The sequence below is a fragment of the Lactuca virosa genome, chromosome 9 (genome assembly GCF_052849685.1).
Source record: "Lactuca virosa cultivar CGN04683 chromosome 9, Lactuca_virosa_CGN04683_v6, whole genome shotgun sequence".
Classification (NCBI taxonomy): domain Eukaryota; kingdom Viridiplantae; phylum Streptophyta; class Magnoliopsida; order Asterales; family Asteraceae; genus Lactuca; species Lactuca virosa.
In genome coordinates this window covers 302261174-302273885 of record NC_136434.1, presented here as the reverse complement: position 1 = coordinate 302273885, position 12712 = coordinate 302261174, and the positions used below count along the sequence as shown (strand labels likewise).

The following is a 12712-nucleotide window of genomic DNA, read 5'->3' as shown; positions in this document are numbered from 1 at the left end:
GTCTTTCTCAAACTAAGAAATTTGACGGAATTTAATAAAACCCAAATTTTATTAACGGAAACTGGGTAAGGATAACGGAAAAAGTTTCGGGTTGTCACAACACACGATGGATTATCTATCAGATATTCAATTTGAAAAACGAAGAGTAAGATTGAAACCTGTCGGATTCAAGCATTTAAGCGAATAAGCGATTACTATTGTAGAAAACATTTATGTGAAAATATATGGTTTTATAAACACTTTAAAGTACGTATTATTGTCTGATGATACGTTCATAATGAAATTTTTAATGTTGGTCATTATGCTTAACAGATTTCAGCATGTCACTTCTTAGAAATATTAATGTTGATGCATCTCTATTAATCTTAATTCCATGCTCAAATGGGTTCGTAGATAGAAAACACAGTGGATCTAATTGTCTCCTATCTCGTGTCTATACTGCTTTTCTTTGTGCAGAGTTTCATGTTATGGTCAAACAAAGTTAAACAACTACAAATACAAATAATTGCTTGTTTTGTGTCATAGCAGGTGAAAGACCAGTCTGATTGACAATGTCTACTTTTGCTAAACCAGAGAATGCTTTGAAACGGGCTGAAGGTGAATGGCATATTATACTCTATAGTTGTATTTTCTTTGTCCTTTTCAATCATTGTCATGCTTCCATATCTGACTTATTTTGTTTCTTTACATGGGAACCCAAAGAGCCCCTTTCAAAATCTAATGCCTATATACATGATTAACCCACTCTTGTTAACACTCGATTGCAGAATTAATAAACGTTGGTCAAAAACAAGATGCACTTCAAGCTCTTCATGATTTAATTACATCAAAGAGGTACAGAGCATGGCAGAAAACACACGAAAAAATGATGTTCAAGTACACCGAGCTGTGTGTTGACATGAGGAGGGGTAGATTTGCCAAAGATGGTCTCATCCAGTATCGAATAATATGCCAACAAGTTAATGTAAATTCATTAGAGGAAGTCATAAAGCACTTCATGGATCTTTCAACCAAGAGGGCTGAGTTGGCACGTACACAGGCTGAAGCTTTAGAGGAAGCTTTAGATGTTGATGATCTTGAAGCTGACAAAAGACCAGAAGATCTAATGTTAAGCTATGTCAGTGGTGAAAAGGGAAAAGAATGCTCTGATAGAGAGCTTGTGACTCCATGGTTCAAGTTATTATGGGAGACTTATAGAACAGTTCTTGAAATCCTGCGAAACAACTCCAAGTTAATGGTACTTTATGCAGTAAGTTTTGGTTTATAATATAAAATTTTCTCTTTGATGTTATCTTTGATTATATTTTCGTTTTGTTATTTAGGATACAGCACATCGTGCGTTTCAATTCTGCAAACAATACAAAAGAACAACTGAGTTTCGTAGGCTTTGTGAGATCATCAGGAATCATCTTGCTAACTTAAACAAATACAGAGATCAAAGGGATAGACCTGACCTAAATGCCCCTGAAAGTCTACATTTTTATCTTGATACAAGATTTGAGCAACTCAAAGTTGCAACTGAGCTGGAACTTTGGCAGGTAGGGCTCATTTCTGTGTGATATTTATTGGCCAAACTGCAGGACATAGCTAAATACTTTGTTACATGCAATTTGCCCTAATTGTTATATTGAAACATGTAGTTGTGGAATAATAGTTTTGTTGTATGAATTATGTATCTTCAGGAAGCTTTTCGATCTGTGGAAGATATTTATGGGCTAACAAGCATGGTGAAGAAAATGCCTAAATCGTCCCTGATGGCTATTTACTATGCAAAATTGACTGAGATCTTTTGGATTTCATCAAGCCATTTATACCATGCGTATGCATGGTTTAATCTTTTTCAACTTCAAAAGAGTTTTAATAAGAATCTGAACCAGAAAGATCTGCAGTTGATTGCATCATCATTTTTGCTAGCTGCACTTTCAGCTCCTCCATATGATCACCTTAAAACTGCTTCTCATTTGGAACTTGAGCATGAAAAAGAACGCAATCTCAGAATGTATAATCTTATTGGATTCAATATTGATGCAAAGATTGAGACAAGAGATATGGTATTATTTATTAGTCAACTTTCAACTGATTTTTTTTATATGTTTATCTCGTTAATAATTTGTTTTATTTTCCTGCAGCTTTCTAGGTCATCTCTTCTTGCAGATCTGGTAAGATCAAGTTCATTTTACTATTTTCTGTTATAGCATCTTACTTTTTTTTTTAATCTCTTAAACCATTATACTACCAATTATTTTTTTTATGAAGGTATTTTCTTTTGAAAAATCTACCCAAATTTAGCATTACTCTTATTGGGAAGATTTTTCAAAATACAATACTCTAAAATGACTAATTTTCAATATGCAAAAGAAAAAGCAACATACTTTCATTCATTGCTGCATAATACTTTCCATTTTGTTCATCATTAAGGCATTCTAGAGAACATATATTCAATTATGGCATCATATTGTATCTTTTTTCCTGTACATAATGTGTAAAATGATTTTTTTTTTCAGGTTTCAAAAGGGGTGATGACATATGTAACCCAAGAAGTGAAGGATCTATACAATCTTCTAGAAAATGAATTTCTGCCATTGGATTTGGCATCAAAAGTAGAGCCATTGTTGACAAAGATAGCAAAACTTGGGGGGGAAATATCATCAGCTTCTTCTGTTCCAGATGTGCAGCTTTCTCAGTATATTCCTGCTTTGGAAAAAGTAGCCACCTTAAGACTGCTACAACAGGTAAAAATTCAAAACCTTATCTGATTTTAAAAAGTTCACAACTTCAAATAAAGTATTTACCGGTGTTTCCCAAAAGTTACTATATTTGTTTTATTTTTAAATTTCCTGGTTTTCTTGTTAATGTTAAACTTTTTTTTTTAAAAAAATGATAAATAATAAGCTTTTAGACTACTTCTTTGATTCGCTTTCTATGAAAAATAAGTTGAAGCTTAATATTTTCTTTTTCAGGTGTCCCAAGTATACCAAACAATGAAAGTTGAGACTTTATCAAAAATGGTTCCTTTCTTTGACTTCTCAGCTGTAGAGAGGATCTCTGTTGATGCTGTGAAGCATAATTTCATTGCTATGAAAGTTGACCACATGAAGGGTGCAATCATTTTTGGTGATTTGGTAAGAAGTCATATTCGTTTTTTTTCTTCATAATTTTTTGGTTCTGTTCTTTCTATACTAACATTGTTTTCTTGTTATTTAAAGGGTTTTGAATCTGACATTCTACAAGACCACTTGAGTGTTTTGGCTATAAATCTGAATAAATCAAGGTCCCTAATATACCCTTCTCAGTCCAAAGCATCAAAATTGAGTGCTATGCTACCAAGAGTGGCAGATATTGTAGATAAAGAGCACAAAAAGCTTCTTGCTCGTAAATCAATCATTGAAAAACGAAAAGAAGAACAAGAACGACACCTTCTTGAAATGGTATTATTCATTTCTCCTTTGTCTAAATTACATTTTTACCCATGTTTCTAAACCCTATTTTTTTTTTCAAAGGAACGAGAAGAGGAGACAAAAAGAATAAAGCTGAAGAAGAAAACCGTAGAAGCAGAACAAAAAAGACTTGCAACCGAGTTTGAAGAAAGGAAGCACCAACGAATCCTTAGGGAGATTGAGGAACGTGAGCGTGAAGAAGCACAAGCTTTACTAAATGATGTTGGAAAACGTATCAAAAAGAAAGGAAAGAAGCCCATCATTGAAGGGGTAAATTTGGAAATCTCTATTCTCCCATTTTTTTTTTATGTTGACCAAGTTGAGTTGACCATGGATGGCTTTTCGGTTGACAGGAGAGGTGACAAAGCAGTCATTGATGGAGCTAGCAATGCAGGAGCAAGTTAGAGAGAGGCAGGAAATGGAAAAGAAGATGCAAAAACTAATCAAGACTATGGATCACTTTGAAAGGGCAAAAAGGGAAGAAGCTGCACCTCTCATTGAAGCTGCTTTCCAAAGATGTTTAGCAGAAGATAAACTCCGCCATGAACGCGACCAACAGGTACTTACTATACTTTGTAAAAAAAAGACGTAAATGCCTAACTGTCGTTACTTATGCAACTTGAGGTTGAGTTGAGCAGAGAGCGTCATGAGGGAGATCTGAAGGAGAAGTATAGACTTGCTCGTCTTATGGAACATAAGGTATGTAATGTATTTTTGAATAATAACATTTTATTATTATTATTATTATTATTTTTTTAAATTTGTTAAAAAAATATGTTGTGCAGATGGAACTTGAAGAAAGAGTTGTGAGGAGCCGAATGGCAGAGTTTGATAGAATGAGAGCGGAGAGAGAGGAAAGAATTGGTCAAATCCTCAAGGCACGAAAAGAGGAAAGGGACTTAAAAAGGAAAATGTTTTATTTGAAAACTGAAAAAGAAAGTCTCAACAGGTTGCTTGAGGAAGAAGAAACCCGTAAACGGGAAGGTAACTTTATTTATTTATAAGATTAAATTACATTTTTGGTCCCCGAGATGCTTTTTTTTTCAATTATGGTCCATTTGTTAAAAGTAAAACGACTATTCAATGTAATTTATGCATGTCATGTAATATGTATACAGAGGCTGAAAAGCGTAAGAAAGAGGAGGCTGAAAAGAGGGCAAAGTTAGATGAAATACCTGAAAGACAAAGGAAAAGAGAACAAGAACTGGAAGAAAGAGAAAGGCTCAGAAAGGAAGCTATCTTACGTGGAACACCACCACCACTCAATGGCCCAACCAGGCCCTCTGAGCTTCCGGCTGTCGGAGTTTCCGCTCCGGCAGCAGCGGCGGCAGCACCAGCTGCAGCTGGTGGAGGATCTGGTGGTGGGAAATATGTTCCCAGCTTCCGTAGAGGTGGGGCGGCAGAGACAAGGGCGGCACAGCCTGATAGGTGGGGGAGTGGGAAGCAGGAGGAGCGTGAGGTGGCTCCACTGAGCGACAAGTGGCGGCCGTCTTCATTTGGTGGTGGTGCTAGTGGTGGAGGAGGAAAGAGTTGGTCTTCATCGAGGTTTTCACGGTGAGAGTTTGGTTTTTGAGTAGAATGGGGCGATAGATATTCTTTTTGAAGTATGGGAAGAATTATGAGTGAGAGAGAGAGAGAGTGGCTGTGCATCTCGTTTTCCAAATGATTAAGAGACTCATAATATTATGTTAAGATCCTTTTATTTCCCTATGTTTTTTATGGTAGGTATTCTTTTCTTTTATTTGGTTCTTGCTTGCATTGCAGTCATACTTGTTACTTTGTATTATCCTCTGTTTATAAAGAATTTTGTGTATAGTATTCGTCTACATCTAGAGTTTACATAAAATTAGAAATACAATAAAATTGTTCAAAAACCAAAACCACTCCAAAATCACCATGTAAGTCTTTGTTTGGGATGTATTATTACTTTATTAGTTATTGCCAACCGCAAATACTTAAATTTCTATCAAATTTTTAGTTTGGAAAAAGTTTCATTGAAAGATCATGTGTGTTTCTTTTTTCTTCGAACAGATAAATATATTAAAAAGAGAGGTTAGCACAAGGCTAACAAAAAATTACAAAGGAATAGACAAGATCGGGTTTAATCTCCAAGACAACCAAGTAACACTAATTTTCCTATTTCTAAGCACAATCTAATTATAAGAATAGTCAATCAATCTATCAATCAACAAATTCCTTCTAATATTAAAACCATTAAAAAGAACATCGTTATGGAAGTTCCAAAGAATCCACCACATGGTCACAATTATAGACTCCAAAACTGTATGTTTGACAGAAGAAAAACGAACACTGTTGATCCAATTCACAACACCTTCGACCCCCACAAATGTAGGAATGCCCAAATCACACCACATGTTTAGAAAACACAACTCCGCAGCTACCAATGAGAATATGTGAAAGGTTTTCCAAGTCCGAGTTACAAATGCCGCAAACAACGGAAGGTAAGTTAAAGATTCATGTTATTTGTTATGTAAATTACAAGTTGGAAAAAAAAATTATATAGATTTCTATCAAGTTGGTTTGCTTGACACGTTTATATAAACATATTTACTAGCCCAAATGACTTGAAAATATTAAGTTTCATAGAAATGTGATGATTTATCATTTTACGTTTTTAGGCTCATTAAAACATGATGTTTGTGAAAAAAATTTAATTTTACAACTTTTGCAGGTTTACCGTTTAAAAACGAACATATCTATCAAACTTAAGAGGTTAACGAATCAGAAAAAATTAAGTAAAATCAAATATTTTTGTAACACATAAAGGTTTTGTTGAAGAGTAATATGCAAAAAGATTAAATTGAAAAAAAAAAGTTAAAACCTAGAATATATAATGGATATATACAGAAAAACACAACCAATTATATATGTATACGCTAGAAAAACCTTATATAATTTTTATGTTCTGAAAAACCTTTATATTAATAGTTACCATTCGAAAAAGACCAAAATACGAGTTTTTAAGAGAAATTGACAACTAAAAATCTAATGTTTCTTACATTTTTATTTTTTTAATACGACATTGATTTTAATTTGGATAAAAACGAATAGTTAAAAAGAGAAAAATCAATCATATAAATAACACAGTCTAGTTAAAGTAATCAAAATATACGTTGTTTTGACATGTTCTTGCATACAATGGAAGAAATATAAGGGATATGTATATCATATATCATATTTATAGCCGGTCATTTCTTTTAAAAATTTACGGTTTGGTTTTATTTGAAACGTAAATAATAATATTTTTTTTAACATAAAAATAATATAAGATTTTTTTGCATATACATATATAATTGGTTGAGTTTTTTTGCATTTATCCCAATAAACAAAAGATAATCTGTACATTTCTGCCCTCTTTGCAAACTCAAATTTCCATTTGGTTAACGATAATTTTTTTTTAGTTGCAACGACCCGAACCCGTTTCCCGACCTTCCCTCGCCCTACGAATTCATAAACCCTTCTTCAACCCTCTTCAGTTCAATCAACTTCTCTGTTCTGCAAAATATGAGTTCACTCGCTATGAAGCTCACAAGATCGTTACGCGTCTCTATCCCTTCCCAATCCAGCCGTCCATTAGGTATCTTTTTCATTGAATGTTCTCTATTTCAGTTTTTCATTTTCCTAAAGGAAATGATAAGGCTAAACCTGGGGTTTTCCTTTCTTTGACTATCAAATGGTGTGCAAAAACCCTAGTAATACGTGAGATCATCATTTAGAATCAATGAGTCGTTTTTTTGGAACATGCGTAACGACGCATTGATTATGCAGCAGTGGGCGCCCAAGGAATCTGGAAGAAGTTTTACTCATCTTCTGCTCCGTTCGACAGTGCTGACGAGGCAGATGGTAATCCAGCTGATACAATCGATGATGATGATTTCCTTCCCCAAAAGCCGGAGCTACAAATGCAAGGGGTTGATCCCAGAAAGGGTTGGGGGTTTCGTGGTGTGCATAAGGTACGCATAATACAGCTTTAACATCTGATCCCTTTGTTTATATACGAGACTACATCTATGATCTGTATACATGTTTGTTTGTGTTTATATATGTGTATATAAGTCTAGAACCAAAGCAATAAATGAAACTGCTTCACTATTTATAAATTTGTCATGGAAGATAAACATATATGAAACCTAATTAGTTTTATAATTTGTGAATTGACAGGCGATTTTATGTGGAAAAGTTGGACAAGCACCTCTGCAAAAGATCTTGAGGAATGGTAGAACTGTCACCATTTTTACTGTTGGAACTGGAGGCATGTTTGATCAAAGAACAATTGGAGCCAAAGACTTGCCAAAACCAGCTCAATGGCATCGTATTGCTGTACACAATGACACACTTGGTGCTTATGCAGTTCAAAAACTTGCCAAAAAGTATGTGTATATATTTACCAAAAGAATTAAATGCAAAAAATAGCAACATACTTTCATTCATTTCTTTATTATAGCATCCTAGTTTCTTTTTTTTTTTTCTATTTCTTGCATTTAGCCTCTCACCAAAATTTGGTGAGCTAGACTTTCTTGATTGATGTGTGTTTACATCTTTATTTTCTCCTGATGTGGAAACATTTTTTTTGGCAGCTCTTCAGTTTATGTAGAGGGTGATATTGAAACAAGAGTTTACAATGACAGTATTAATGGTGAAGTAAAAAATATACCCGAGATCTGCATTCGTCGTGATGGTAAAAAACATTTTTTGAAAAACTCTAAACGATGTAATATTTATTGTATTTATAATCAATATCGACGTCATTAAGAGCTTGTTTCCTTGAATTAGTGTATTTATCTCTGTAGTCTATTTAACCAAAGAGAAATTAAATATCCTCCTATATTTTCTTCCTATTTATCCTCCTACCCATGTGAAATGGTGACAAGTGTCACATTTTGATAAAATTAATAACATTTTAAAACACTTGTCATTATTTCACATGGGTAGGAATAAAAGTAGGAGGATATTTAATTTCTCTTAACCAAATGCAATCACCAAGAAAAGTATGAACAATATTTTTCCAATTTTATTTTTTGCCATTTTCATAAAGATGTAGTTTATGAGGATCTAGTAGGTAACCCAAAAGTAAGGTCTGGTGTGAAGGTATGCCATTTTATTGAAATACAACTTATAAACAACTTAAAAGGCGAACATATTACATGTGATATAATTAATAGAGTGACACGAAAGTACCCATAAGTAACTAGCAAGTGAATAGCAAAAAACTAATTTGTTTAAACAATATATGTTGTATGTGGAGTGAATCCAAAATTTCACATTGTCTGCTTAATTGTCTAAAATTGTAAAATTGGTGCATAATCTTGCAGGAAAGATTCGTCTTGTGAGATCAGGAGAAAGCATGACCAGTATTTCCTTTGATGAACTACGTGAGTCTCATTTCTCATCAATTATTTACATTATAATCTATAATCCATGATTACGTGATATTCTTGATACCAAAGTGCATCAAAACTTTCTAGTGGGGTGGAGCCACTGTGTACTTGATTTACATATCACATTATGCTTTTTGGGCCAGGATGATGTGGGTGTGGGCTAGGTCTGGGGTTGCTGCTAGGAAAATAACTTTTTAGTAGAAACTTATTATTATTAGATTTAGGGTGCATGGAGTCGTTTGATTTTGGCCGGATTTTGTCACCCGCGTCGGCAGGCTGTGGTACCGGCGTTTGCTTGTTCCAGTGGGTTCGGCGACGTCGGCTTGGGCGGGTTCACCAAGTTGTTGAAACCGTTGGGTAATGACTAGATTTCAAAAAAAAAATTAATAATAATAATAATAAATTACACCTATATAAACACACTACAACTCAAAAATTCACACCACCTTTCTTCTTTCCTTTCTACTCTTTTCCATTTTAATTCTATACTTTCAAAATCAATTCCAATGGATTTGAGTCGTGGCAAATCCAAAAAAAAAAAAACGGTGCTACTCCAAGAAGAAATTGTCGGCTTGAAATTGATACCCAAATGCCAATACCAAATATAATTCCCGAAAGCCATATGCCAATGGGAAATTATCAAAATCAGTTTCAATCCCAACACTATCAACCCTAACAATATCCTTCCCAACAATTTCAAATCCAACAAACCTATAATCAATATTAAGGTTTTCAAGACTACAACCAAGGTTTCAGTTTATCACCAAATGAAAGTGTATATTCTCGACACTTTGCATTTCGTGAGTCTGTAAACGAAGAATCTAGCAACGAAACCCAACACCCATCTGAAAACCAAAATGATGAGTTAGACGAAACCCAAGCCCCATCACAATGAAGAGCTCAACCGACGAGAAATTTTATGCAATGGTTGAAATGTTAGTTGTGGATCAGTTTGGTGGACTATAAAAAAGGCAATCATCAACAATTTGATGCATTTTAGGACTCGGTGGTGGACATAAAAGTTGTGAATACGTGGTAGCGATCATAATAGACTCCAACTAAACTCCAAATGGAAGGATATGCAGACAAAAGTAAACTAGTTCAATTGCATCTACTAGGGATGAGCGTAGGCGGGTATCCGTCTCATTTCGCCGGAACTGGCGGTTCCTGTGGACCGGTCCCGGAACCGGCGATTCCGGTTCCTTGAGCAAGTAACCCAGTTACGTCATTTTTCTAGTTTCGTTAATACAAAATAATTCTTAGGCATTGAAACAAAAAGTGAATACTATAAATAGTTCATTACGATACAAGTTACAAACGACAAAAAAATAATCGTTTTAAAAGACAGTCCAAGTTGCTAAATATAAGTCATAAACCAAAGTTCATGTTCTTACTGCAACCTGTCAATATTTTTTAACATCAGATCTTTTCAAAAGATATACCATTACATATGTTCAAATTGTTTTATAGTCATAAATTCAGCCATTCACATTAACATCAACATCAGACCATTTGTTTTGAAAAAATACGTTCAAATATGACTTATTAGCATGTTATTTCCAAGATCCAATTAGATAGTCCCAACAAATGTCTTAATCATCAACATTGTTACGGCCAATTCGTTTAAGTGTTAAGTATTTTTAAATTTTAAGATTTTGGAACCGGTTCCACCGGTTCCTCCTGACGGGTGACGGTTCCTAAAAATGAAACTGGAACCAGAACCAGTCTTTAGCGGTTCCCACTTTTTGGAACCGGAAGCAGAACCAGTGACCTCGGTTTTAGTTCTAGAACCAACAGTTCTGAGGCATTTCCAGTTCCAAAAACGGGTACTCGCTATCCGTGCTCACCCCCAACATCTACAACAACAAATGCAACATGCGTGCAAGCAGGAGATTAGACACCGATTTGCTAAAGGCGACACATAGTGAGTACCGCAACTTGCAAAATCTTTTCCACATGAGGCAGCATTGGATGTTCTAAAACACCATGTTAAATGGCTTACCGTTGGCTAGATAGGTGACAACCCCCCACATCCTTCATAAAAGGAAGCAAAACATCTGATCCCAACACGTACAGAAGTGGATCAGATGCCCAGTTTTCAAGTCACATGAACAAGTGAGGTGAAGATGGTTTTGCTTCAGAGTTAGGCTATGTTTGACGTAATAGCTGATAGTTGATAGTTGAAAAGCTAGCTGTTATATAAAAACCCAACTAGTAGTTGAAAAGCTAGCTGATAAAAAATAACGTTTGGTAAAACTAAGGCCTCGTTTGATACGCGTCTGACCGAGTCAAGTCAGACGTTTTTGGCTGACTCGGTCAGCAGCAAAATCTGTTTGATAATCCAATTTTGATCTGACCGAGAAAGGAGAAAGGAGAAAAGAGTTGGGAGAAGGCTGACTGAGAAAGAAAGCAAAGCTTTCCAATAATACCCTTTCCCTTGGATAAAAATTCAAGGCTCAACAAGTGAAATGGGAGGTTACAGGAATTGAACTCGGGTCTCCCATATACAAACAATGGTGTTTACCACCAAGCTAGATGGTTTTTTGTGTTTTAATCTCTAAAATAGTATATTTAATGTCTATTTTGCTGGAGGTTTTGTATACATTATTATTAATATTGTTAATATTAATATTAATATTAATATTAATATTATTATTATTATTATTAAGAGCACGATGATAAAATGGTCATTTTGTATCAGTCAGATGTACAATCAAACATCATGATTTCTTACTCAGTCAGAATTTATTACTCAGACAAACATTTTCCAATCAGCGCTTTCTCAGTTAGCAGCTATCAAACGGCCCCTAACTAAAATATACAAAATGACATAAATAGACATTTAAAAGAATATGTTTTTTATAATTAATTGAATGTATACTTAGAAAATTTTAAAAAAAGTTGATAAAAAACTAGTCTAAGTAGCTTTTTAAAAAAGCCAGCTTACTTTTTGATTTGCTAAACCTGACAACTTAAAAAAGCTCGAAAAATAAGCTAGTTGTGGCACGCTAAACACAACTTTAGTGTCTTGTGATATATGTGATTTTGAATTTTATATTTTATTGGTGGCAGGTGAAGGTTTGATTTAAAAGACAGTCATTTTTTACTTGTTTGTAAAATGGAATTGACTCATGGGTCTGAATGGGTTCAGAAGGTACACCGACCCAATCATCAAAGGGTAGGTAAGTAATTTTGTTGAAACCAAATTTCTTTTTGTATTTTAATTGCTTATGATAGCAAATTGTTTTAAAGACAGACAGAATGTAGGTTTGAGTTTCTCTAATCAGGAATCCTTTATTTGGCTTGCAAATATTTGTTTTTGTAAGAAATGACATTTGATAAAAGATTGGGATCTAAAAGAAGTATAATTAGTTACGTGTGTGGTTGGTGATGGTAATTTAATACTAAATAAATAAATAATTGTTAAATTTGCATTTAACGTTGTCAAGATTGAAATCTTGACAAGATCGAGATCATAATAATATCGGAGCGAATTTACAAGAATGAACTATCTTCTTTTGTATGAGTTGTAATTTATATCAAAGATTATTTATACTACAAATTCATACAAGATTTGAAATTCAAATTTTGAAAAAGTATAATCTTCATGTCGAATAACATTTTTAATGGTAGTTTTTTCTTATTTAAAAAAGCTTTTATAGAACTTTTTACAATTAGAGAAGAAATATTTTTCGTAAAAGTCACTTCAAATATTACTTCAAATATATAGGTGTTGTTTGTTTTTTGGAAAAAACCTTTTCAGACCTTTTATTGCTGTGCGGTGCAGCATAAGCGCAACACTTTTTATCTCACAGTTGTTTGTTTTTCAGAAGTCTTTGGATTAAAAAACCTCTGCACGTATTCTTCTTGGCGCAA

The 12712-nt window shown here is 34.1% G+C and overlaps 2 protein-coding genes across 3 annotated transcripts; both read left to right on the top strand.

Annotated features, from left to right (window-relative positions):
• Positions 1-498: 498 nt before the first annotated feature.
• On the top strand, positions 499-4995 carry LOC145140680 (eukaryotic translation initiation factor 3 subunit A-like). Its single transcript, XM_079074088.1, has 13 exons — positions 499-597; positions 768-1249; positions 1323-1538; positions 1683-2051; positions 2130-2159; positions 2505-2732; positions 2961-3122; positions 3207-3428; positions 3501-3707; positions 3796-3996; positions 4062-4136; positions 4223-4421; positions 4556-4995. The coding sequence occupies exons 1-13, from the start codon at positions 552-554 to the stop codon at positions 4993-4995; spliced, it is 2877 nt and encodes a 958-aa protein (XP_078930214.1). The 5' UTR covers positions 499-551.
• Positions 4996-6839: 1844 nt separating this feature from the next.
• On the top strand, positions 6840-12165 carry MTSSB (mitochondrially targeted single-stranded DNA binding protein). Of its 2 annotated transcripts, none has more exons than XM_079072018.1 (6): positions 6840-7035; positions 7230-7411; positions 7620-7828; positions 8036-8136; positions 8771-8830; positions 11909-12165. In XM_079072018.1, the coding sequence occupies exons 1-6, from the start codon at positions 6963-6965 to the stop codon at positions 11923-11925; spliced, it is 642 nt and encodes a 213-aa protein (XP_078928144.1). In that variant the 5' UTR covers positions 6840-6962; the 3' UTR covers positions 11926-12165. The 2 variants fall into 2 exon arrangements, with proteins under 2 accessions (XP_078928144.1, XP_078928142.1); XM_079072016.1 differs by having other exon boundaries at positions 6842-7035; positions 7227-7411.
• Positions 12166-12712: the final 547 nt, after the last annotated feature.